Source organism: Lonchura striata, chromosome 20, assembly GCF_050655825.1.
Source record: "Lonchura striata isolate lonStrDom1 chromosome 20, ASM5065582v1, whole genome shotgun sequence".
In the NCBI taxonomy this organism is placed as follows: Eukaryota; Metazoa; Chordata; class Aves; order Passeriformes; family Estrildidae; genus Lonchura; species Lonchura striata.
Window position 1 is genome coordinate 9,094,568 of NC_140722.1, and position 25,359 is coordinate 9,119,926.

General features: G+C 55.1%; 1 protein-coding gene across 6 annotated transcripts; it reads right to left on the reverse strand.

The window, feature by feature from the left end:
• Positions 1–1,852: 1,852 nt before the first annotated feature.
• UCKL1 (uridine-cytidine kinase 1 like 1) lies at positions 1,853–24,227 on the reverse strand. 6 transcript variants are annotated; one of them, XM_021527306.4, is made up of 15 exons: positions 24,080–24,227; positions 16,319–16,509; positions 15,245–15,351; positions 14,709–14,879; positions 14,404–14,475; positions 12,723–12,912; positions 12,255–12,316; positions 7,145–7,164; positions 4,727–4,825; positions 4,290–4,383; positions 3,929–3,991; positions 3,494–3,616; positions 3,104–3,211; positions 2,775–2,931; positions 1,853–2,228 (listed from the first exon to the last, which is right to left on the reverse strand). In XM_021527306.4, the coding sequence occupies exons 1-15, from the start codon at positions 24,127–24,129 to the stop codon at positions 2,152–2,154; spliced, it is 1,584 nt and encodes a 527-aa protein (XP_021382981.2). In that variant the 5' UTR covers positions 24,130–24,227; the 3' UTR covers positions 1,853–2,151. The 6 variants fall into 6 exon arrangements, with proteins under 6 accessions (XP_021382981.2, XP_021382979.2, XP_085414304.1 ...); XM_021527304.4 differs by having other exon boundaries at positions 16,319–16,512; positions 24,080–24,225; XM_085558178.1 differs by lacking the exon at positions 7,145–7,164 and adding an exon at positions 10,933–10,949 and having other exon boundaries at positions 16,319–16,512; positions 24,080–24,225.
• Positions 24,228–25,359: the final 1,132 nt, after the last annotated feature.

The following is a 25,359-nucleotide window of genomic DNA, read 5'->3' on the forward strand; positions in this document are numbered from 1 at the left end:
ATTGGGTCCAACTCCTGGCCAGGCACAGGACCAAAGTCCCACCATGTGCCCAAGAGCCATATCCAAACCCTTCTCGAATTCAGACTGGGTTGTCCAGATCTGAGTAAAAATGTGGCTCTACTGGGGAAAGTGTAGATCTGAGGCAAAAGAGGGATCTGCTAAGGAAAAATGGTGACTCCACTGTTGCCCTGAGCTGCCTGTTCCAATGTCTGGGCATCCTTTCAGTGAATAAATTTTTCCTAATATGTATTCTAAACCTCTCCTGGCACAATTGTTTCCTCTTGTCCTGTTGCATGTTACCTGAAGGCAGACACCAACAAATGCTGGGGGAGAGGAGGTGCTTTGGCCCCTGGAGTAAGTGACATGTGGTTATCCCATCCCTGGATGCATTCAAGGCCAGGTTGAATGGGACTGGGTGCAACCTGGTCTAGTGAAGATGTCCCTGTCCATATCATGGACCTGGTGACCCACTGCTGCTGACCTGCTGCTCCAGCCTAACCCCCCCGTGCCTGCCTGTCCTGCCGTGTCTGTGCTCATGAGCTCTCCTTCCACCCACACAGGGAACTATTTTTAGCAGACACTAATCAAGTGTCAGTGTTGGCTCTGAGTGTGGCTTTCAGTGGAGGGCTCCTTCTTTCACCAAGTGCTGGCAGGAACTCGGGTGTGTTTTCTTTTAAATCTGGTTGAGAATTTGCACAATGTGCTGCAGAGCACTGGTGGTTATTTTGGGCTCATTGCACCCAAGCCCACACTGAGTAATCACCAGGTGATTCTCCATTCTGGTTGAGGGTTTGACAGAGCATCCCCCTCCCAGTCCCACACTGCCAGCAGCACCTGCTTGCCTTGCCTGACTCCCCAGGAGCCGGCTCCAGGCCAGGAATACCCAGACAAGAGGCAGCTTTGCTCCTCTTGGGATGTATCTCCTGCACAAAAGTGTTGGGTTGGTACTTGGAATCCTGCAGGAAAGGAAAATGTTCCATATTCAGCCCTGGAGGTCACAGTCTTCTCTGGCTGAATCCCCCTCATGTGGGGCCAGCTCCCCTTCCACTGAGGTCACCCTGCTCTGTGACAGGTTTGCTCTGCCCTGGGTCAGACACGGGACCTGCTCCTCACCACGTCTTGAGCAGCTCTGATTCAGCAAGAGCTGCAGTTGGGGTGAGCTTTTTTTCACTTTGGCCGCTGAACTCACAACAGGCACTTGGTGCTTCTTCATGATCCAAGCTGAACCTCATAGAATCACCTGAGTTATCAGAGACCCACAAAGATCATTGAGTCCAACTCTTGGCCCTGCACAGGACACCCCAACAAGTGCCTGAGATTGTTGTCCAAATGCTCCTTGAGCTCTGGCAGCCTTGGGACTGTGACCAATGCCCTGGGGAGCTTGTTTTAGTGCCCAGCCACCCTCTGCAGGGAGGAAGAACCTTTTCCTAACATCCATCCTAAAACATCCCATGACACAGCTCCAGATGTTTCCTCAGGTCCTGTCCCTGGTCATACACAGAGATGAGTGACTGCCCCTCCACTTCTCTCAGGAGGAAGCTGCAGACCCTGACAGTTTCTGCCCTCAGTCTCCTCCAGGCTAACAAACCAAGTGACCTCAGCTGCTCCTCATATGGCTTTCCCTCCAGATGCTTCATCATCCTTGTGTAGCTCCTTTGGATGCTCTATAATAGCTTTGGTTTCCCTTCAGGCAAGGGGAACTGTCTCTACTCTGGCACAAAGTCTTTGTTTGGATTGAAGGTGTGGTGTTCTTGACCTCCCACCACTGCTCATAGCATCTCCCCTCCCAGGACTGTAGTCTTGAAGGGTCACGAATCCTTCTAGGCAGCCATGGAAAGTGACAAAGAATGGCTCAGTTCAAGAAAACCAGAGAAAAAATTTATTATTGTTCTTTATAAAATATCTCCAATAAGTTATATAGGCAAATATTTAAATTAAAATAAATTAACTCCGCTCTGTGCTGGGACATGTGACTGCCCATGAAGTCAAACTAGGATTTACGTTTCTCTGAAAAAATATGCCCTAGATCTCCGATGTAAGATTTGAAAAAAATATCTATGCTTGGTGAGAGGAAGGAGAAATCTGCACTGGACAGAGGGGTTAAGGTGCGGTGCTGAAGCTGCCTGGTGCCAGTGGCACCTCCACATCCAGCTAAGTGCTAAGAGCATCCTCATCATCACTCCAGTCAGGAGGAGCGTCCGTCCCAAAGTACCGATCACCAAAATTCCCTGTGGGGAGAGAGAGAGTCAGAGTGCAGCACTGTGGGAGCCTTGAGACCCATCCTGCTGCCTGTCTTCATCACAGCAGGCAAGGGGACCAGAGCAGGTTTATCTGACAGCTTGAATAGCAGGAAAAACTTGAGTGGCAACAAAACCGGAGCAGCCTGCAGGCTGGTTTAACACCCGGTGGAAGGTGTTTCCTGGCACAGTAGAGGTGAGGACAGAACACAGTGAGCTTATTTTGGGTGAACTTGTAGAAGGTGGCAGCTTAGAGAAGGAGGTGGGCACAAGGCTGCTCCAGCTGTCCCAACCTGACTTCTCTGCCTGGGGCTGCAGGAGGCTCATGGCATGTGTACTGACAAGGTGATGGCTGCCCTGCAGCCCCCAGAACCAGCACAGTGATCCTGACAGCCAGCTGCCAGCAGGACCCAGGAGGGGCACTGGGGCTCTGGGCAATGTAAGGCCAGACCTAAATGCTGCTGACAACCATGTCCTGTCCCTGCCATAAGCACTAGAAATCCTCTCACCACGAGTCCTTCCTAGCAGGACACTCACCGATGCCGGGGATTATCCGAAAGAGGTCATTCACCTTCTTGTCCACAGCTGTGGTGATGATCTTCACCCGGGGGAACGCATAGGCGACCGAGTGCACACCCATCTCTGCCATGAGCAGGGAGAGCAGGAAGATCTTGTCCTCTGGGACATCATGATCCTACAGAAAATGCACAGGGATAGCTCAGGGTGAGTTATCCCAGCCTGTGCTGGATGCCCTGACATCCTCCTTCCTGCAGAGGAGCCAGTTCCAGGCACATCCCCTCAGCACAGCTGTGGCCAGTGCTTTGCAGGTTGCTCCAGAGCAAACCCCCTGCCCGAGCCATCCCTACCAGCAGCACCCTCACTGCCATCATGGCTGCGGCGCCCGTGGAGACCGTGCAGTCCATCAGGATGACGTGGTCTTCGCTGATGTCCTTCGGCAGCCGCAGGTAGTGGAGCTGGGTGGAGGAAGAGAAAGCAGCTTAGAGGTTGCAGGCAAATGGAGAGACCTGAGCCCTTCTCTTTGAGGAGAGAAGGATCCCTCCTGCCTCTCTGTCCCTGGGACCCTGGCTGTCAGCTCAGAGCCAGCACAAACCAGCCCCTGTGTGCCTGCTGGCAAAACCCACTTGAGCAGCTTTCAAAGCACTCAACCCCTGCCAAGACAAACTCTGGAAACACCTGAGCCACGTCCCCACCCTGCACGTAGGTTACCACCAGGGGATGTGTTCAGTGGCCTTCACCTCTGGCTCGCCAGTGTTGCAGTTGGTCTGGATGAGGATGGTGCCGATGCGGACGTCCTTGCACACGGCGCGCAGCGCTGGCTCCATGGTCTCTCCTGCTCGCAGGATGGACACCCCGGTGATCTGCAGCACACAGCCAGGGTGGTTGCACAGTGTAGGAGCTGCCACCACCCCACATTGGGTCTCAGCAGCAGGGGATTCTAATGGGCAACCTAAAAGCACATCCCTTCCAAGGGGGCTGTGCCACTCCCAGCCCACCCTCAGTGAGAAGGCATGAGTGGCACAGTGACACTGCTGCTGGCACCTTTGGTCGTCGACCTGCCTTTCCTGGTCGTACAGTGTCATACTCATGACAGCAGGCACCAAACCCAGCCTGGTGGCAGCCAGGGCTTCCAATGCACCCTCACAAGGCAGGTCTCAATGGCTTCCACTTACTTGCTTCCCGCTGTATGTCCTCCCTTCATAGTCATGCCCCTGAGGGGTCTGGACTGTGCAACTCTACAAAAAACACATGAGAAGAGTTACCATGGGCTCTGATGTGGCTCTCATGGGAGCCCTGAAGTAAGCAAGCCACAGGGGATGGACCCTTGGACACCAAGGCTGGACAAAGAATTGTCACCCAGGGCCACAGGATTGCTCCATAGCCTTGGGGAGTCCTGGCACGTTTTAATCTGAGGGTTGAAATGACTGGTCTATAGGGAAGGTTGGAGGAGCAGCACCAGGACTGTCCTGGCTCCCCAGCAGGTGAGGGCTAGGAATGAGAGAGGAAACCCAGCACCTACAGCTTTGAACCCACCTGGAATGGGAGCAGGGAGAGCGCGTGCTCAATCAGCAACCGCATCAACCTTTTGGAGTAGAAAATGAACTCGTCTCTGCTGGTCTCCTTGTTTCTAGAGGGAAGGGAAAGGCAACGTCAGCTCTGGACCAAAATGCGTCCCAGGAGATGCTGGCAGAGGTCTGGCAGTCCCTGTCCTTTCCTGGTAACTTGTTTGTACCATCTGAGCCTGAAACTGTGCTGTTGGTTTCAAGGTAAAAAGCAGAAAAACTGTTGGCAAGATCACTGAACAGTAACTGCACAGCTCCTCCATGCAGGGGCCACCACCATCTGCCCTATCTTGTGTCTCCAAGCCATACAGACAGGCAAAAGTTGGATTAGGAAGCCCAAAGACAGGCAGCCCATCCCATCAGCAGCTGAGCCCAATCCCACCCCAGGAGCCACAGCAGGGGCTTTACCTGATGATGGTGTGCATGCCCCTCACCTGAGGGGTGCTCTTCAGCACACTGAGGGTCTGAGGAAGTGGGTGGCACTGGTGGGCAGAGGCCAGGGCAGCCCTGAAAACCAAACACATGGTTAGAAGGTCTGGGGAAGGCTGTCCAAAGGCTGGAGCACAGCACACGGCCAGAGCCATCCTCCCAGATGTCATCTCACACTGCAAACACACACAGAGGCCATCCAGCTGAACTGAGTGAGCAGCCAGTCCTGCCTGGTCCCTGCCATGGCAAAGGGACCTGTACCCACAAACCAGGGCCATTGGAGTTAGGGTGATCTTGCAGCCCAAGGACCTGCCCTTCCTGCTGGACTGCTCACCCAGGATCATAGAATGGTTTGGGTTGCAAAGGACTTTAAAGACCATCTTGTTCCAGCCCTGTGCCATGGGCAGGGACACCTTCCATTAGACAGGGTTAATTCAAGCCTCATCCAACCTGGCCTTGAACACTTCCAGGGATGGGCCAGCCACAGCTCTGAAGGTGGCTGGCCCATCTTGGTTTCCACTGTTTGGGAAGAAAGTAGAAAATAAAATCAAAACCTTCTCCTATTCCAGATCTATTGATGGATCTTGGACTCATGGGGTGAGGAGGGGCTGTTATGGTTGTGTCTGACCTACAAGTGCCAGATATCACAAGGAATTGTACAGGCAGCCAGGCTGGCACGTATCTGGAATGTGACTATTTTAGAGACCACTTGGCCCACTCCAAATTGGGAACAGCTTCAAGACTTTATGGCTGGACAGGACTGGCTCTGTGTGACTCATTCCACATAACGAATAGGGCTGGGAGCTATTCTGGGATCAAGGGAACACCATTCACAGGGAAGTGCACAATGGAGCCCCATTAGTCACTTCTCCCTCTGAGAGTGGCAGTAATGAGAAGAAGGTCACATTTGGCTTCCACAAGGCTGGGCAGCATGGACAAGCAACTTTGTCTGGGAGGAGGGCTGGGGTTGGAAAGCCACACGTCAGATCACACACGTGCCAGCGGCTGCACCCGGCAAAAAACACAGAGATGTCAGGGAGGCAGAGAAGAGAGCAAATGAAAGCACTGCATAAATAAGACTTCAAATCAAGCAGAAACCTGGATTAATGGCACACAGAGGCACGCAAGCAGAGAGGAAGACAGAGAAGATGGATAGGCATGGAGGAGGGCAGAGCTTGAGGCCTCCATCCACACAGCCATCTCCTGGTCTTGGCCAACCAACACCAAATGAGACATTCCCAAGGCCTGTGGGTACTTAAGGGCTCCTTCTTGCTCTACCAGCTCCACTCCTCCATAGCAGCCAAGAGCCCCATGCAGGGAACACTCCAGGACAGCTGGCAGCCATGCAGAGAGCATGGATGGGTTGTGGTTCCTTTGTGGGCTTGCCCACTGTGTGCAGAGCCCATTGCTGGTGGGACGAGCAGCCCTCAAGGCCCCGGCCCTGCTGTCAGTGAAGCGAGCTCACTCCGTTAGTCGCTGTCCCGTGGGTTAGAAGCCCTTGGAGATGCTCCTTGCTGGCAGCACCCTCAGCTCTGCCCCCACAGCCCTCCCTTCCCTCCTCCTGCCATAGCTGGCCTGGGGACAGGTCCTGGGGGCACAGCCCTGCCTAAACCTCTCCCAGCCCCTGGGACACCAATACATGTGGTGGTCAGGGCTTTGTGGGAGATGCTGGTGCTGGCATGGGGGCTGCCAGCTCACCTGCTTTATGGGGTAGAGACAGACCCCAAAATAGAGCCACAGCCGCACATGGCCTTGGCTGCATTTGCCCAGGTGACAAACTGCTGTCACTTAAACCAGAGGAGCTGTTTGGGTCATCTCCCATCACCACAGTTCACCAAGGAGCAAAGGACTGAGCTTGCCACTGGCACTTTTCCCCTCCATCACTGCCAGGTCGATGTCACAGCATCCCACCATGCCAGTGGAACAGGCAGCCCCTCTCCTGTCACAGTGTGACCTGACTCCTGCTCCCTGCCACAGATACCAAGGGTTTTCCAACCTCCATGAGCAGTGGGAACACCTCCCCAGCATCCCAAGCTGTCAACAGGCCCCCAAGAAATGATGTCAGCATTCTGCCACCAAGTTTTCCACACCTTCCTTGGACACCCATGCAGTGTGGGGACAGGAAGGTGTGGATACCACCCTGCTTGGAAGGCACTCAGTGTTGTGGGGTCTCCCCATGGTGCTTTCTGGGGAAACGGGTCCCATTTTTGGGATAAAGCTTCTCTTTCAAGTGCCCCCACCTCTGTCTGGCCCACAGAGCCCCAGCAAAGCGGGACCCCACGAGCTGTCTGCCCCAAGACGCCCTGCCCGGGTTAGTGAGGCGGCTCACCCTGCGCAGCCCTCGCCCACTCCCCGCCGTTAGTGTCACAACACTGCCAAAAGCATTTGTCTCCTCACATATCCCAGCGCAGCTTCCTCTGGTCACCCGGTGGGAGGGATGTTCAGGGGAGACAAGACAGGAGACATGAGAGTTTAAGAGGAGAGGGACAAACATGACATGAAACAGAGGAGAAAGCACTGTCATTAGTCAGAGGGGGAAAAAATCCCCTAATTGATCAACGGCTCTTAGACCTGCCTGGTGCCTGGGCCATCACCGTGCAGACCCAACGCTCCTCCCTTGGTGACCAAGTCATGTCACCACTGCTCTCCAAGGCACTGGCTCCACTCCTGGCTCCATGAGGGAAAAGAACTGTCTGCTCTCACTGTCCTGGAGCCACAGCAGGGACACTGTCCCACCTCTGTCCCAGGTAGTACCACACTGCAATGGTGGCTCCTGGAGCTTGGAGGGATGTAGAACCACAGAATGCTAGAATGATTTGGATGAGAAGGAACCTTAAAGATCAGCTCATTCCATCCTCCCTGCCATGGGCAGGGACACCTTCCACTAGACCAGGTCGCTCCAAGCCCCATCCAACTTGGCTCTCCACACTCCCAGGGCTCATGGCAAACCCTCACTGAGGGCTCCAATGCAAGCTAAGAGCAAGCACAGGCACTCAAGGCCAAAAACCTTTGTCCAGCTTAAAATCCTTCATCCAACCTGCCCTGCTCCCAGACAAAATGCTTGTCGGCTGTCAGGGGCATCCCCCTCCTGCATGATGATGATCTCCAAGCCTTGGAGAACATGGAAAGCCAAGAGCACTGGAAATGTGGAGAGAAACCTGGCTCTTTGCAGAACATAATCTGGAGGGATGACTTTCCTTCCCCTGGGTTCACCTGGACCTGCCCTGGGCCCACCATAACTGGAGAGGGCCTGCAGGACTGCAAGGAAGAGCAGCCATCCACTGTGCCACCCCCTGCCCATCCTGGGAGGGAAGGAGGGAGTGTGATGCCTCCTGTCCCTCCCTGCCACCACAGGACTGTGACAGAACATCCAGACGGGCAGTCATGAGCACGTCAAGAAAGCGTCTTATTTTGGAAACTTATTTTTTCCCCCTGAGAACAAAGGCTTTGAGGGGAAAATAAAATGGAAAGAAGAAAGAGAGAAGAGAGAGAGAGAGAGAAAGGGGTGACCATATTCCAGGAAGGCTTCAGGGAGCATCCTTGGCTCTTTGTGGAACATGCTATCGAGCAGGAAGCAGACAAGAGACATCCAGCTACAAAGGAGATGATGCAGTCAAGGCATTTCAAACACGTACACGGCTGCCTTTCAGGGCTGACATTTCAAACAAGGGCTATTAAACTGCGCCACGGGTTGATATTTAAAGACACAATTGGCAAAGGGCACGCCAAGCTGATCAGGACCTTGGGGTGGGAATATTGATTGGTGAGGGGAACAGGCTGGAAAGAACACCGGCTCCAGGAGCAGGGCTGGATGCTGAGAGCGTGGCAGGAGGGATGGAGAACAGGCTGGGCTGGGAGCACTGTGTCCCAGCATGGGCTGGCTGCTCTGGCTCCTGCTGCCAGGCTCCAGGAGGAATACCCACCTGGGAGTGCTGGTATGGAACCACATCTCCAGCATGAGCACAGTCAAACATGGGGGAAGCTGGGTAAGAAATATCCTAAGAATGCTAAGGTCCAACCTGTGCTCTGAGGGAATAACGGGGAAGGCAGGCATGCTCCTCACTAGCCAGTAGCTTCAGAATGATAACAAGCCTTGCATGTCCAAAGAAGGCACCATTTGCTTTAAAACCCCCAGAATTCAGCCTGAGTGGGGAAAGGCACTCCCTGCCTGTCGCTTGGCCAGGAGAGGCAGCCCTGGAGCACAAAGATCACAGAGACACCTGGGACTGGGGCCAGATCTGAGCACTCAGGTTTTATCCTACCAGCACAAAGCCCTCCCTGTGTCCCCACCACCTCCAAACAGCAATGACTTCAGAACAACTGTGACATTTAGATGAAGCCACTCTGGACAAGAGGATGGGGAATTGTTTGTGGTGAAAAGCCTGCATTTGCCAGGCACATCTCACTCGATGTGACTCTCCATCCACCCCACTCCTCTTGCAGAGAGATGTGGGGCTGGGGGAAACCACAGCAGCAGTAAAGCACTGGGCCTCCAGCACTGGCAACAGATTTGGGGTTTTGCAGGAATTTTTTTCCAGATTTTCTGTCAAAGGCAGCAAATGAAACCTTTAAACAGAACACAAAACCAACTGTGGGTGTGGTGATCATGGAGGTGTTTCTGGAGATTACCTTTCCAAACTTGCCATCATAAAACTTCTAATACTTTATGGATATACTAAATACTCAATTTTTAAATGCAGAACAAGATCACCTGTACTTAACAACCCTTTGATTAAGGAGGAGAAAGGAAATTTTGTGTGTTTGAGTATCTATCTATCTCTAGATACACATATCTGTTTGCACACATATTAGTCTCCTCTCTAATGTCATTTCTGCCATTATTAAACCAACAGATTTCTTGTCATACTAAGGAGCATTTTTCCACCTGGATCTCCAGGACAGAGGGAAGCTTATGTGTCTGTATGGAAATATCAGGCCCCATGGTGTTAAGCAAGCAAAGGGAAATAAAATAAAACATCCACTTGTCTAGTCTAGGAAATGACTGGCTGAGGCAGAAGTAAGTAAAGCAGAGCCTTCTCCCTGTTCATCTCAGTTATTTTAAAAGCTCACTGTATGCCAAATGTAAATCTCAAGGTTACTTGAGTTGAGTATCTCCATGCAATGATGGAGATCTAAATGGAAACCCATCTTCAGTAATGAATTCTGTCTGTTCCCTACAAGAATACCTGAAAGCCTAGGTGGCTTCTTAATGGAAGCAAGAGAGCTGAAGCCCCATCTGAGGCCCCACGCTGAAGAGGTTAAGTAATTCAACATATATGTTATAGCATCCACCTGCAGATACTGAGAATTTAGAAATCCTGCTGGACTTAGCAGGATTTTCTCAGTCCTCCAGAAAAGGTTCTGCATCCTCCAGAAGCTGTGGGAAAGCTGGTACCTCTGGCCATATGAAGCTGCTGTGCTCCTTTGGGTGCCTCCAGGAAGATTCCTGTGTGCAGTGAGGGGACCAGGGCTCCCACCACCCTTGAGATCACAGACTGGTTTGAGCTGGGAGAGACCTTAAAGCTCATCTTATCCCAACCCCTTGTCACAGGCAGGGACACCTTCCACTATCCCAGGTTGCTCCATGCCCCATCCAACCTGGCCATGAACACTTCCAGGGATGAGGCAGCCACAGCTTCTCAGGGCAATCTGTGCCAGGGCCTCAGCACCATCACGGAAGAATTTCTTCCTATTACCCAATCTAAATTTCTCCTCCTTTAGTTTAAAACTGCTCCCCCTCATACTATCACTATCTGCCCATTTAAAAAGCTACTCTCCGCCCTTTTTTCAAGATGCTTTGACTAATCTAATAGTTGATGTTTAACGATCTTTAATCACCAGGGGTGGAGAGCAGCTCTGAAAATCGTTCATTTTAGAGGATGAAGAGAAATAAAAGAGAACCTCAGGATGCAAAGCCTCCCCTCCTGCAGAGGCCGAGGATCCCCAGGTACAAACCTGGCCCTGTCCCAGCCTCAGGGGTCTGCACTCACGCTGGCAGTACCTCCCTGGGGAGCAGCCCTGTCCCTGCCATCCCAAAGCCAAGGTGGCCTTTTGTCCCCGTGGAGGGTGACAAGGCCGTGCACTACACGAGCTGCCGGTCCCGCCGCGGGTCGGGGTGAGGCCAAGCAGTGCCTGGCATTGGAAATGCCTCGGCTGCACAGACAGGACAGAATGAGGGCTCTTACCTGACACTGAGTTCACGCTGCGGCAGCAACACAAAGACACAACGCAACCGGTATTAAGCATTGTCAACACCAGGGTCGTTTCAAGATAAAAAGAAAGGAAAAATAGGAGTATTTTCCTGAATTCACATGCAGCCTTTTGCCCTTCTTCCCCTCCCCAGGTCAGGAAAGCCCTCCCCAAGCCAACCCCTTGAGGGGCTCACAGTGGCACCGTGGGGTGCTGGGTTTGCTGTGGTATTCCCTGGCTGGATCCCAGGAGCTGGGGGAAACAGCCATTCCCCTTTCCTGGACTCTGCCTCAGGGCTGGGTGCCCTTCTCAGCCTGGCAGTAGCAGAGATGCTGGGGCTTTGATCCTTCTTCCTGCAACCAAGGGTTTAGAAACCACCTTCCCAACCCGAGCTTAATGCTGGGAATTCAGGCAGCCAGGCACTCCAGAAGGAGGAAACTGCCAAGACACCTTTGCCAAGAGCAGTCCCTCCTCAGTGGGCATGGGAAGCTGGATGTCAAGGTGTGCCAGCTCCCAGCCCAGGGCTGAGCAGCTCCTGCCACCTTGGAGCTCCAAAAAAGACTTGAAAGAATCAAGCCCTTTACTTTCCAGTGCATCTATATCCAGGTCACACTCCCTGCACTTGTCAGGACATCACTCCAAGCATTTCCATGACTAAAGCATCACCAAAGCTACAGATGTGGGGTGGGAGGAGACTCTGCTGCTCGGGGACAGCAACATAAAATGCCATCAGCTCATTGCAGAGTCCCAAACCACTGGTCAGAACTGGCCCAGGACAAACAGGAGAAGACTTCAAGGCAGCAGTGGCGAAGTGATGGAGCATGTAGCTGGACAGGGACTCAAACTTGGCAAGACTTTGAATTTTGAAACCCAGGAGCTGCACACAGCACAGAAGTGGAGAAGGGCTCCTGGCTGAAAAGACTGTGCAGCAGTATCTGCATGGGAGGGAAGAGGAGAGGTCCAAGAGAAGTGGAGGGTTTTGGGCAATGCTGGCCCTGGGAGAGTTGAAGGCTGGGGGACACATCCCTTGTATCACAGGAGGGTGGCTGGTTTGTCCCCTCATGACTTGCTGTCCCAGGGAGGGAAGGAAGCTGCTGCTGGACCACAGCTGGCAGAGGAGCCAGGACCAACCAGAGCACAGGGAGAAGGCAGTTTCCTTCACTGGCCTGAGGGAGAGGGCTGGGAGGAGTTCACAGGAACTCCCACACCTGGAGCACAGGAGAAGCCAGACCATTCCCACCTGGGCACCCAGAGCACAGCTCCCTGCCAGGCAAGGCTGTGAACCCCCCTCACCACCCACGGACCAGGCAGCTCTCACCTCTTCCAGCTGGCTGTGGACGTGCTGAACAATCAGGTCGATGGCCACAGTGTTTCCACTCCCTGGAGTGACCCAAAAGCAAAAGAATCACAGAATCAGAATTGCAAAGGTTGGAAAAGCCCTCTAAGATCATCGAGTCCAACCATTAAATCAGCACTGCCAAGCCCACCACTAAACCATGTCTGTTAGGGTTACACCTGGAGTCAGGGTTCAGAAAAGCACAAAGCCCAGAGCTCCAGGGATTCTGCAGCTACAAAAGGCATGCCAGGGGGAACACAGGACTGCACACCATGGCTTCCCCAACATCTGTCTGCTTGGCCCCAGCCTTACCCCCATGAGGGTTCTCCTGCTCTGCCTAGGGTTAGGGTTACTCCTAGGGTTAGGGCTCAGAAAGCCACGAAGCCCAGAGCTGAGGGCAGCGGGTTGGGGTCTCTGAGTGGTGTCACTGAGGAGTGCCCTGGGCGGTACCTCGGGGGACCACGATGTCAGCCAGGCGCATGGTGGGCTGGATGTACTGGTCGAAGGCGGGCTTGACAAACTTGTTGTACTGCTTGATGACACCTTCGATGTCCCGGCCTCGCTCGCTGATGTCCCTGCGCAGGCGGCGCACCAGGCGGATGTCCGAGTCCGTGTCCACGAATATCTTCAGATCCAAGAGCTGAAAGGAGAGGGGAGGGGACAAATCCCACCTGGTCAGGAGTGGGACTCAACCCACCTTCCCCTGCTGCCCCACGCGGGGCTGAGCTCAGCCCAGCACCCGATTAACAGGGCCTGGCTCTGCTCCGGCCTGTGCTGAGCTTTTCCGTGGAACGCAGCTGGTGCTGCTGTGACCCCCTTGCTGCCACCTTATTCCCGTGTCCCCTGAGACCTGTCCTGCTCCAAACTCTGTCCCTTCTGCTAACCAGCCCAAACACTTTGGCTGGAAGTTATTTAAGAGCAAGGAGGAGTTACTGTCTGTGACACACCAAGCACTGGCTTCTTAATTGAAGAATCCTTGGATAGCTTGAACTGGAAGGGACTGTAAAGATCATCTCATTCCAAGCCTCTCCCACAGGCAGAGAATTATTGCTGGAAAGGAGCCCAGCACAGCAGGGCAGCTCATGACTCTGTCCTTAGCTACAAGAGGCAGGAGTGGGGATGCTGAGTGGAGTCTCCTGGGGGATTCACCCAGCTGTCCACTGGAGGTCATCCTTGCTCCAGGAAAGTGCAACCCAAGCTCTCACTTGGCAAGGAGGAAACTTTTCAGACAGAGCTTGGCTAAGTCTGTGTATGGCTCACTGCCTGCTGCAGCATTTGTCAGAGCTGCAGATACTCTGAGGGATGGAGACAGGCTGAGAGAGCTGGGGTTGTACAGCCTGGAGAAGACAAGGTTATGGCGAGATTTTAGAGCCCCTTCCACTATCCAAAGAAGCTCCAAGAGAACTGAAGAGGTACTTTGGACAAGGGCTTGGAGTGACAGAGCAAGGGGGAGTGGCTCCACAATGCCAGAGGGCAGGGTTAGGTGGGATACTGAGAGGAAATTTGTCCCTGCCAGGGTGGTGAGGACCTGGCATGGGGTGCCCAGAGAAGCTGTGGCTGCCCCTGGATCCCTGCAAGTGCTCATGGCCAGGTTGGACAGTGCTTGGAGCAACCTGGTCTCATGGAAGGTGTCCCTGTCCATGGCAGGGGGTGGAACAAGATGAGCTTTAAGGTCCCTTCCAACACAAACTATTCTGTGATTCTATGATAAATCCAAATAATCCTCAAGAGAGCGTGAAGTGCTGGATGATTCCGTGCTAGGAACACCAGGCTCTGTGCAGTAGAAGTTCAGCAGACTTTGCCTCTGGCTGTGCAAGATGCAGCATGCAGTGTGGAGGTGGGCTATTTCTAGTTGTGTTTATCCACCAGCACTGCCAGGAACCATGTCACTACTCAGCTCCTGTTTCCTGGGCACGAATGGCTGAGTTTGAGGTATTTGCTGAAACACTTGACCTCTGCCAGGGGCTCTTCCCTGGCTACTGAGAGTAAAAGCCTATTTCTCCTGCCTCGGGAAGTGCTGCAGCATCTGGTGTAACTTGGAAGAGAAGGTAACCTCCCTGCTGCAGGACCTCAGGAGAGAGAGCATCCTCCCACCATGTCTCCCTGGAACTGCTTCAAAACCTTTCCTCACCTTTAGGAGCTCCTTGTCTGCAAATGCCATGATGCCTTCAAAGATAATCACATTGGCACCATACAGGGTTTTCTGTGGAGGCAAAATGGATGTGGTTAGGCACAGAACATCTGTTCAGAGGTGCCCCATCCCTGGGAATCTCTCTGGGCTGTGACTGTGACAGCTCACCCAAAAAACGCACCCTGAGCCAGGCGCAGAGCAGAGGGTGACAGCACCAATTGGACTGCAGGGGTGAGGGGCTGGAGGGGTCCCTCTGTCCTGCCTTGGCCATCCCCACCTTTCCCCACCCCCTCAGTGTCCCATACCCATTCCTTCTTCCGGCTGTGGGTGGTGAAGTCGTAGATGGGGATCTTGACGCTCTTGCCTTGCTTCAGCTTCTTCAGGGTGGCGATGATGAGGTCAAAGTCAAAGGCATCGGGGTGGTCAAAGTTGAAGTCATTGCTGGCTGCCTGCTCCTGCTGCTGCTTGGTCAGCACCTGCCACACAGCAGAGCTTAGGGCACATGGCTGAGCAGTTCCCTCCCCACTGCCCTGCCCAGTCACCTCTTCCCTGCCCCACAAAAGCCACTGGAAGGGAAAACCACATGGTTGTCCCTAAATCTACAAGGTATTTCTTTACCAGAGGTTGCCACATAACCCCAATTGGTTTGGTTTGGAAGGGACCTTAAAACTCATCTCATTCCAACCCCCTGCCATAGGCAGGGACACCTTCCACTATGCCAGGTTGCTCTAGGCCCTGTCCAGCCTGGCCTTGAACACTTCCAGGAATGGGGCAGCCACAGCTTCTCTGGGCAATGGCAAATTGAGGAGCCTGGCCAGGCCAACAGGGGTGCAGCCCTCACCTTGTAGAAGGAGTCCATGGACAGCAGAACCACCCACGGGACATCAAGAGCTTCAATGATCATGGTGGCCACCGTGGTCTTCCCAGAGGCGCTGCCTCCTCCCAGGCCTGCCAGGGAAAAGGTGATGAAGCCACCAACCCCAGGCACAGCCCTTCCCACCACAAGCTGCAGGTCTCCTGCACTGCTGCACCAAGCTGGAGGAGCCTTCAAAGTGGGAAGTAACAGGCACTCCAATAGATTATCCTGGAAAATGTCAAATGGCATGTACTGGAACTGCCAGCAACATGCCCAGCAAAAGCTGGGAAACCCACCCATGGATGGTCATGTAACATGGGGAGTGCTGGCATGGGAACCAGTCCAGACTGAATCCCTAGGAACCTGTGACAGCCCAGGCAACAGGAGCTGAGGGAACAAGAAGCAGAGTGTGGTCTCCTACAACCCATCACACCCCTGCACACTCTGAGGTTCAGCCCACCCAGTCCAAGCAGGACTAACCACAGAGATTCCCACTGCTCGTGTTCAGGCTGGACCCAACCCCAGATTTCCAAGTAGGTTGTGGGGTAGGATTCCCACCAAGATCTCGGGGAGAGCCACGGGGCAGGTGGCATGGATGCATGTAGGAATCTGCCTCCTGTTGATGGAGTAAACAAGTTACCCTTTGTCTACTTAAAAAGGAGAAAAGCCCAGAAGTTTCTCTCCTCAATTTCGTTAAAAGACACTTCATAGGACCTTGGAGACTTCACCTCAAACTTAAGGATACCTAACTGGACAGAAGCCAGAAAGTCCCGCCTAAGCAATTCACTAGAAAAAGAAGAGAACAAAAGGAGTAAATAACTTTTGTGAAGTGTTTTAGCAGGAGCAAGAATCTCTTGCCCTGGCTCAGTTTTTCCCTGTAAAGAGCTTTTTTATTTTGCCTTTCATGAAAACTTTTTGTTTCCAACACTGTCCCAGGAGCCATCCTGTTACTTTTATGCCACCTGAAGTAGCTGAGCCATCAAGGGTATAATGTTTGTCTACGAGAGCTTATAAGACCTGGCTCAAATAGACAAAACATTAGATGCAGAGGTGACCTACCTATGACAAAGGCCTCCTTGGACTGTGTCCCGTGCTCGTTGTACCAGGGTGGCCGGCCTGCTGTGTAGATGGTTCTTTTGCTGGTCCTCAGCAGCGGGGGCTCAGACTTGCACTGGCTGGTGGTCCGCTTGCGGGGGGGCTTGGTGGAGCCCACGGCGGGATAGAGCCGGTCCAGGGATTCAGCACTGCTGCTGCTGGGTGGGCAGAGGAGGGGCACAATGACCGTGGTGGGGAAGGACACACGTGCCTGGCGTGTGGGAGCGGGTATGAGGGAGCCTGAGTTGTACAGGTCAAGGGTGGGACAGCCAAGCACAGCCCCACTGCAGCACCACCAGCACTCGCATCTCGGTGACCCATGGCCACAGGTAACACCGAGGAATTCTCACACAGAAGCAATTTGAGCCTGGAAGGGGTGCCATGCAAACATCCGTCCCTAAAGTCCTGCTGTCTGAGGAATGTCTGCATCTGTCTCATGTCAGTGAGCTCTCAAAGCATTGAGGGGCGTGTTCCAGGGGGCAACAACTCACCCTGGTGTGCCAAGGGACCTTTCTTGGGGATAGCAGTCAAACACATGGGTTACACCACAACCATCCTCAGTCCCTTTCCTCTCCCCACTCTGAGTGCTCCACTCACACACAAGACCTTGTTCTCCCAGCCTTTTGTCCTGAAGCCCCTGGGACAAGCCTGCAAGCTGAGTGCTCTGAGCTCACCCAAAGCCCTGGAGCTGCTGAACACTCTTCCTTATCTTCCCTGTGGGAGAGGAACAAGGCACCCTCCAGAGCCCTTTCCAGGCTGGCAGGAGGAGAGCTGTGGCCGGGAGGCAATAAGTGGCCTCTGGCCAGCAGATAAGCTGCAGCCGCTGCCTGGCCAGCTAAGGGACAGGGAGGATTATTTATACCAACGCCTGCTCCTCCCTGCTCCTGTTCTGCTGCCCCAGAGGGACATCTGCTCCCTAGGAGAAAGTGCTAAGGGCTCTCCTGGCTCATGCTGTTCCTCTCCCCAGCCATGACTGGGCTGGAAGGGAAGTCAAGAGATCTGGGCAGCACTGGCTCCAAGCCTTCACTGTTTGGTACAGCCCAGCCGAGCCAGCAGGGCTTTGCTGCTGCTCTGTTATGGCTTGCTCTTGAAAGGGCTTAAACTGCAGGGCTTTACAGATTTTGGGTTGATTTTAAGCTGTTTCGGTATGAAGATTAATCCCCTTCCCTTCCCCCAGCCCTTTTTAGAACCATTTTAGATAAAGATCAAAATTTCAGAAGGGCCATCTGTGTGTGAAGTGACCCCCATCCCTGCATGGCAAACAAACCCCCTGGGCACGGTGGGATCCCTGTGGCAAGCCCCCTGGGAATGGCAGGATGCCCACAGCACCCCATCCCTACCTCTGGCACATCCCTGTGGAGCAGGCAAGGACATAGGGATTTACCTGGCTTTGCTGAACTCCTGCTAACAAAAGCCAGGCTGTAGCTCCAGCCCCTGTGGCAGGACCTCTCCCACCCTAAACTGTGCACTCATGGAGATCCCCACAGGAGCTCAGGACACCAACACCCCATCCCTGGCCAGAGCCCATCAGCACACACAGCCAGCTCCAAGCACTGCCAGGCTCAGGCTCAACCAGGAGCCCAAAACACCCCAACTACAACTCTATGAAAGCAACCTCAGGAGATGACATCCATTGGGAAACCTTCTGGGATGTCTTCCTGTGAAAAAATGGCTCCTTCCATGAGGAGAAGCAAACCCAGGCGGGATGTTTGGATCTCCTCTCCCACGGGTGATGCTGCAGCAGCCGCTACCCACCGGTGCTACTCCCAGAGCGGGGCCGACAGCAGCCACTGCTGCTGGGACATAAACAACGTCACTTCGGCTTGATAAAAGCAGAGGTGACAAAAACACAGTTGTTTACACAGAAGAAAGCGGTTCCTTTCATCCACATCCCAGCCCCTCTCCTGGGACAGCAGGCTGCTCGGCTGGCTCTCCTCTGGCATTGCACGTCAGTCTCCATGAGACATCCCCCTCTGGGGATGCTCTGCTCCGTGGTGTCACACAGCACCAAGCTCTGCTGTGCCAGCCTGCAGATCCTGACCCAGGCCATCATTCCCAAAGTGACTCTCGGTTGGACAAGGCTCTGTTTTTCAGAGCCAGAGCAAGGCTGAGCTCTGCTCCCACCAGCATCAACATCACCCAGCTCCTGGCAGGGAGGAAGGGGCTCGGACTCCAACAGCTCCACCAGTGCAAAGAATTACAGACACAGCCCCACCTTGCTTTCCCATCATCTCTCCATTCTGCTCTCCGGGGTGCTGGCATGGAGGGGACATTGCTGCAGGATGCAGGGACAGGCCCCTGGAAGAGGAGCAGAGCCATCCTCCCCTTGCACACCTGGGGCTGCAGCACCTGAATCCCATCACAAAAGGTGGTGCTCTGCCTCATCTCATCCAAATAATTCTGGATTCTCACCAAAATTCTACACATATCTATCAATATCATCTAAACCTATACATCTATGTCTCAACTTCTACAGGCAGATGATATTCTACACGTCTCAAATCCACATAATTCCCATTATTTATTTGGGAGCAGCACGCCTGTGGGGCTGTAGGGCTGTCCTGGAGTTCTTCAAAGGTCATGCCTTTTCTCCTAATGTTACGCTTCAAGATTTGTAGATGTTTTCCATGGCTGCCTTTGCCAGGAAGGCAGCTCCAAAGGGTGGGCTGATCTCAGCCATCTCCACTGGCCATTCCTCCCTCCTCCTTTTCAGAAATTCCCTGCAGCAGTGCTGAAGGCCCTGCAATGCCCTATACCCACAAGGTGAAGCCCCCAGAGAAAGGGACTCTGTTTAGAGTTGGAGTCAATGCTGTTGCTCTACCCAGAGGAGGGTCCTGGTCCCACTTGGACCCTCCCCTGCAGAGCAAATCCCTGGGGTGCCAAAGCCATGCAAATAGGAAAGGAAACATCACCTGGGCTTGGCAGCCCCTCCTGGAGGGCTTGACTACCATCAGCTCTCTCCATGCTGTCCCCAGCTTTTGGGGATGCTTTTGCCTTCCCTGTGGCTACTGCATCCTTGCTGGAGCATTGTAGGAGAATGAATTACAGGCAACCTCACCCCTGATAAGCCACAGCTGTGCTAATTACCAAACCATCCTTGCCCTTAATGGATCACAGCTGTGAGCAATAAGGATGAGTGGTTAGCTGGGGGAGGTCTGACCAAACGGGAGAGAGAATTGTTGTTGTTGAGGGGTCTGCTGTGAGCTGAGTCTGAGCCTGCTGTCAGAGCCTGCAAGGGAAGCCTGCAGTGGGAGCCTGCTGTAGTCAGAGTCTGTGAGTAGTTCAAGCCTGTTGGCTGAGCTGTGAGGAAGAATAAACCAAGACTTTGGCACACGCTGATGAACCAGAGTGTGTGTCACGGCTCATTTCTACCTCTAAAGTGAGGTCTGCTGTGACAGTGTCCCAGAGGAAGCCTGGATGGGGGTCCTGCTCCTGAGAAGGGCTCTCCAGCTCTGCTGTTGTGCCAGCACAAACAGAGGAAGCATTCTGCTCCTGCTTAGTCCAAGCACGGATTTACTGAGGTGCAAGGGATGCTCCTCTCCTTCACCACTGTGCTCCCATTGCCATCCCTATGCCCTGTGCCCAGGCTCTGCATCCCACTGCCTTCAGAGACCCTGCCCACCCTGGACCCACGCTGGGCTGCCCAGAGAAAAGGCAGCAGGTCCCAAAAGTGCCCACAGCAGCAAGGAAAGATGGCACAGCCCCAAACCTGAACTTGGCAGCAGACAGGAGAGCATGTCCTGGGCTCTGCACCCTGTAAACAACTCACTGACTGAGCTCCCAGCCCTGCGGGCCCCCCAGCAGCCCCCACAGCCTGCTGAGGTGCCTGGCTGGCTGCAGCCATGTCCTGTGGGAAGCTGATCTTTTCAGACAGGAATTGGGGCTGAGGGACTGGGACAGGAGCCACCAAGAGCTCACTCCAGCAAACAAACAGAGGAAAACCAGCAAATTCCACCCAAAACCAAAGCAAAACTCACCCGCCATCTGGCCCAAGGGCCCAGCAGCCGGAGATGCGGACGCTGGAGAAGGCTGGGGGGCTGCTCATGTCCCCCTGCCGCCGCTCCAGGGGTGATCCTGCACTGGGGGTGTCACCCCCTGTCCCTGCTCACACTTCAGCTCCTGTCCCACAACCTCTGGCACTACCAGGGTGAGGGAGGGGCTATGCCAGTGCTGCTCCCAGGGTGATTCTTGGGGCACAGAGCCATGTACGGAGCGTCCCCCTGGAATGGGCACTGAAGGGTCCAACGAGGCTGGGGTGAGGCAGAGCCCCAGCAGGGCTGGGAGATGGCGGCAGGAGAAGGGAGCAGAGCAGGGGGAGTGTCTGTGCCCGGTCAGCAGCATAAGAGGATAGCTTAACCTCCAGATTACGTTCATTACCTGATATTAATAGCACTGGCTTGATTAAAGAAAAAGAGGGGGGCTGGGGGTGAGGTGACACCTCCCCTCACCGCCCCCAGCACAGGCAATAAACACCAGCCCCAGTGCCTCTGCTGCTGGGACTGGGGGTGCTCGGCTGTCCTGGACTGTGGGCTCAGCAGGGAGGACACCTGGAGAGTGACATCCACATCCCCTGGCACTGGTGAGTTCCCAGGGACTTCTCGACACCACTGGGGAGGGGGCTGCAGGGGGCAGGAGGGGATGACCCCAGGGCAGGGGGTACCCGGCCAGCACCCCTCATGCAGCTGGTGGAGCAGCTGGGGCTCGGGGCCAGGGGCTGCTGACCATGCAAGGCTTTTTGGTCCAGGATTCCCACCCTTTTCCTTTGGCTCCCATCGGTGGGGGGTCTGGTTGAGGGTCCCCCCTGGTCATTCAGCTTCCCCAAGAGCTGCCCCTCAGCCCTGGAATAAACAAGTGGGTGAAACTCAACACCCCGGGGCTGCCGGTGGCTAAGAATAACATCCCGCTGGCCGTGCCCGGCCACCCGCTCCCTCCGCACCCCCTGCCAGCTGCCCTCCACCCCCCGGCCAGCCGGCTCCCCCTCCAGCACCAGCCTCTCCAGGGAGCCTGGGCAAACTGCGGGAAGCCCAGGGAGCCTGGCAGCTGCTGAAGGAAGGGCAGGACATGTGGCAAGGGTGGGAGATGTTTGGCACCACGGCAGGGGGGTCCAGTCCAGCCCTGGAGCAGAGACTGGGGCAGAGCAGCATTCAGCTCACAGCCTCTGGCTGCCAAGGAAGGGAGGAGGTGGCACAGGACACACTGAGGGCAGCCAGGCTCTGCCAGGGGCACAGAGCACCCACACAAAGTCCCATGGCCACCAAGTGAGACCCCAGCCCACCCCAGCATGGTGAGACAGGAGCTTGGCCTCTGCACGCCCACTGCTGAGGGAGTCCAGGGAGAGTGCTCCCTCCTGCTTAGCACCAACACCTGGAGATGGGGCCAGAAATGGAAAAACACCCTTTCCTCCTCCTCCTCGAGCCACCAAGGTTATTCCAGAGGCAGCAGGAACACACTGCCTCCCAGACTTGTCAGGAAAACCCTCCTGCTCCTGCTCACCAATGGGACCAGAAGAGCATCATCTCAAAAGATGGAAACCTGATGGGAACCAGAGATGGGGGGCTGGTCCTGAGGCAGAGGACAAGGAAAGGAGGATTTTGGGGTAACTTGTCCCCAGCGTGAGCTGCAGCTGCTGCCCCAACGTCAGGGAAGCGAGCGATGATCAAAGGAACTTTTCCATCCCTGGTCTCTGCCTGGACTCCCCTCTTGCTGCAAAAGCTCTCTCAGAAGTTTAAAAATAAAATTCTCTTCCGGAGCCACTTCTGTTCCTTCTCATTAAAGAAGCAAAAAAGCAAGGGGATGTGGGACATGGGGCGAGGAGCCCTCGCCCAGGGATATTGTTCCTTATCGCGTGCTCCTGCTGCCACTTTTCCTGCCTTTGTTCAATGTCCAGGCAACAGGAGCAACTCCCCCAGCATCCCACCCAACATTCCCACTGGGCTCCCAAGTGGGACACACCGGCTCCAAAGGCCAGCTGTGACTGAGCCTTCCTGCTGGCACAAACCTCTGCTTCCCAAGCCTCTTCCCAGCTTCTGAGCTCTGTCACAAGCTGCAATTCCTGTGTTTTGGACTTTTTTCTTCCAGGTGATTTTTAAGCAAATCCCTCCTCTAATGGCAGACTTAAAATATGGCAAAAGAGGAAAGCAGGCATAAAAGTCAGGATCCCCTTTTCCTTCTGGTGCTGGCAGCTGCTGGGTGGGTTTCCCCTGGGATCTAAGGAGGGAAGCTGGACTGCATGTGGATTTTCCTTGTTTGGTCACAAGTATTGTCACTGGATTGGTGTCAGAGCTGCAGACACACCAAGCCCCCAGTGGAATGATGCCTGTTCCCAGGAGAGGGTCCTGCTCCCAGATCCCATCCTGGGAGCAGCCCCCACAGGAGTGTGGAGGTCAAACCTATTTCCTCCATCACTGAGTTGGGCTTTCTTGGGGTGGATCTGTGTGTGACAGCTCTTGGCTGGGCCTTCCCTGTCCAAGAAACCATCCCAAGGAATGAAGGAACATGTCCAAGGGATCAAGGAACCTGCCCATGGGATGGATGAACTTGCTTGAGGAATGCAGGAACCTTCCTGAGGGATGGAGGAACCCAGACATGGGATGAATGAGTCTGCCCAAGGGGTGGAAGGACCTGGCTGCCATCCTGCTGTCACACGTCATGCCCATGCCCATCCTGGAACCCACAGAATGTCACCCCTGTTTACCCAGCCTCGTACCAAGCTCTGCCCTGGCCAGAGCCACCTGGAGCTGCTGGTTCATCCCAGCTGCTCCACGCTCAGGCGCTCCCTTCCAGCTCTGTTGTGGTCTCTGTTCCCTCACCACAAAAGGACAAACATTTCCCTCTGCAAACCCAATTATCCCTGGCTATTTATATCAATGGGAGCCACAGTGGAGGGGCTCTGTTACACAACCCAGTTACTCATTCCTCACTCAGCTGGTACAACTCAGGGAGACTCCATCCTCCCATCCTCATCCTCACCTTCATCCTCCCTGCTGTCCACCACTGACTCACAGGAAGGGCACAGGCAGCTGCCAGCAATGGGCTTAGCTGCTGGAACAGGAGGGGTGGGAACAGGAGGGGTGGGAACAGGAGGGATGGGAACAGGAGGGATGGGAACAGGAGGGATGCTTTGGCACCGACTCCAGGGCTAGTGGGGCGGCGCTGGGGGTGTTGGTACCCTACAAGCAGGGATACTCCATCCCCGGAGCACCAGTGATGCTCCAAATGCAATTCCTAGATATTTGATGTTTGGGAGCATTCAGTCCCCTGAAGACTGCGCTGGAAAAGGGGGTGGAAAATAGAGGGGAAACATGAGTGTGTGTATGTGGGGGGGCTGAGGGTGATCACCCTGTATGGGGGTTTTGAGTGGAAAAGTTTAGGTTGTCCCACTCTTCATCTTAATGGAGTGGATGCATGTGCAAGCAAGCTTGGAAAATGAGGGGCTGTGGCTTATCTGCTGGGAAAATAAGGGCAAAAACCAAAAAATAAGGTAAATGAGGGGAAAAGTAACAACGTGATAGGGAGGGGGAGGAAAGGATGAAAATAAAGAAGGGGTAAAGCGGGGCTGGGAAGAAGTGGCTGGTGGGGAAAGCGAGGGGATTCCAAGGAGCGGTGGAGGAGGCCCCGCTCGCGGAAGTGGCATCGTGGGGGACGGCACCGGCACCGGCCCCGGCCCCGGGCGGTGTCGGCCCCGTCCGGAGCGGTCACCCCGGGGAAAGGAGAGCGGGGTCTTACCTGTCCCGCGGTTCTGGCGGAGCCCCCTCGGGCAGCGGGGCCGCGGCCATGGTGCTGCGGGAGGCGGGCGCGGCGGGGCGGCGCTGCCGCGGGGATCCCCGGGACTTGTAGTGCGGGAGCGGAGGGTGGGGCTCGGCGATCCGGGCACCCATGGGTGCCCCGGGGGCAGATGGGGCACGGAGGGGGGCTGTGGTCATGGTGAGAGCCGTGCGGGGAGATGGGTGCGTGGGGGCACGGCTGGGTGCCGTGGGGCACAAGGGGTGCGGGTGGGTGTCTGGAGGTCCAGGTGGGTGTTTTGGGTGCTGGCGGGCTCCGAGTGATGCTGTGGGTACCTGTTGGCGGCTGCGCATCCCTGCTCAAGACGCTGAGAGATGCGACACACAGCACCCCCCGCCCCCTGCAGCTGGGGGGAAGCGCGGTTTGGGGGTCCCGAGCTCCGGCGATGTCGCTGGGCACTGCGGAGAGCCGGGGGGACCCCGGCCCCGTGCGGGTCCCGGGGCGATGGGTGGGATCGGGCTTTACTCGGCACCGCGCTCCCATCCCGGCCGGGCTGCCCCGGGGCTGAGCTTTGGGGTGCCCCATGTTCGGGGCGTGGGGGGCAAGCACCGCTCCCGGGGTGCCCACCCATCCTTGGGGAAAGGCTGCGTTCTCAGCCGGCAGCGAGAGCAGTCTACATCTGTCCCTGGCTTGGGTTTGGTGCCAAAAAAGCCATTAGGGAGCAGAAGAGGATTTATTCCCATGCTGGGAGAGCCGGGGGGTGGCCCCGGGTCCCGCAGAGCTCCCCAGGGAGGAGAGGTCCTGGGCTGGATGTGGCGCCGGCGGCCAGGACATGCTGGATGCTGCTGCTGGGATGGATGGATTGGAAACAGCTTTAGTGGGATTTCTACCATGGGAGTGGGGGGCAGCTGGGCTGTGGGCATTGGGGATCCATCCCCCCGGCACCAGGAGTTCTGGCTGTGCCGAGTGCTCCTGCAGCAAGCACCACCGATCCCCACCTTCCCCATCCCGGTTTTGGGGCACCCCTGGGTTGGTGACCACACGCTCCATCCTCAGCAGATATGGGGGTCCTCTCAGCCACTGCCAGGAAGAGAAATCCAAACCCCCCAGATCCCATGTCCAACCCTCCCACCAAACTGCCCAATAACGGTGCCAACAGTGCTAATAAAAAATCAATAACCATTTATTTGATACAGCTGTTTCATACATACAGTACAGGGAGCGCCTCGGCGCTGCTCAGCTGCTCGGAGCTGCTCGGACAGTACTCTCCAACTGAGGATTTG

What these genes read in the sequence shown, in the direction of transcription:
- UCKL1 (XM_085558179.1), bottom strand. Translation starts at nt 20,399, where the DNA reads ATGAGCAGCCCCCCAGCCTTCTCCAGCGTCCGCATCTCCGGCTGCTGG. An exon ending in GCAACACTGGCGAGCCAGAG is followed by an intron (nt 3,212 to 3,493) that starts GTGAAGGCCACT and finishes TCCTCCACCCAG; the next exon opens with CTCCACTACCTGCGGCTGCC. An exon ending in TCGGATAATCCCCGGCATCG is followed by an intron (nt 2,229 to 2,774) that starts GTGAGTGTCCTG and finishes CTCTCCCCACAG; the next exon opens with GGAATTTTGGTGATCGGTAC.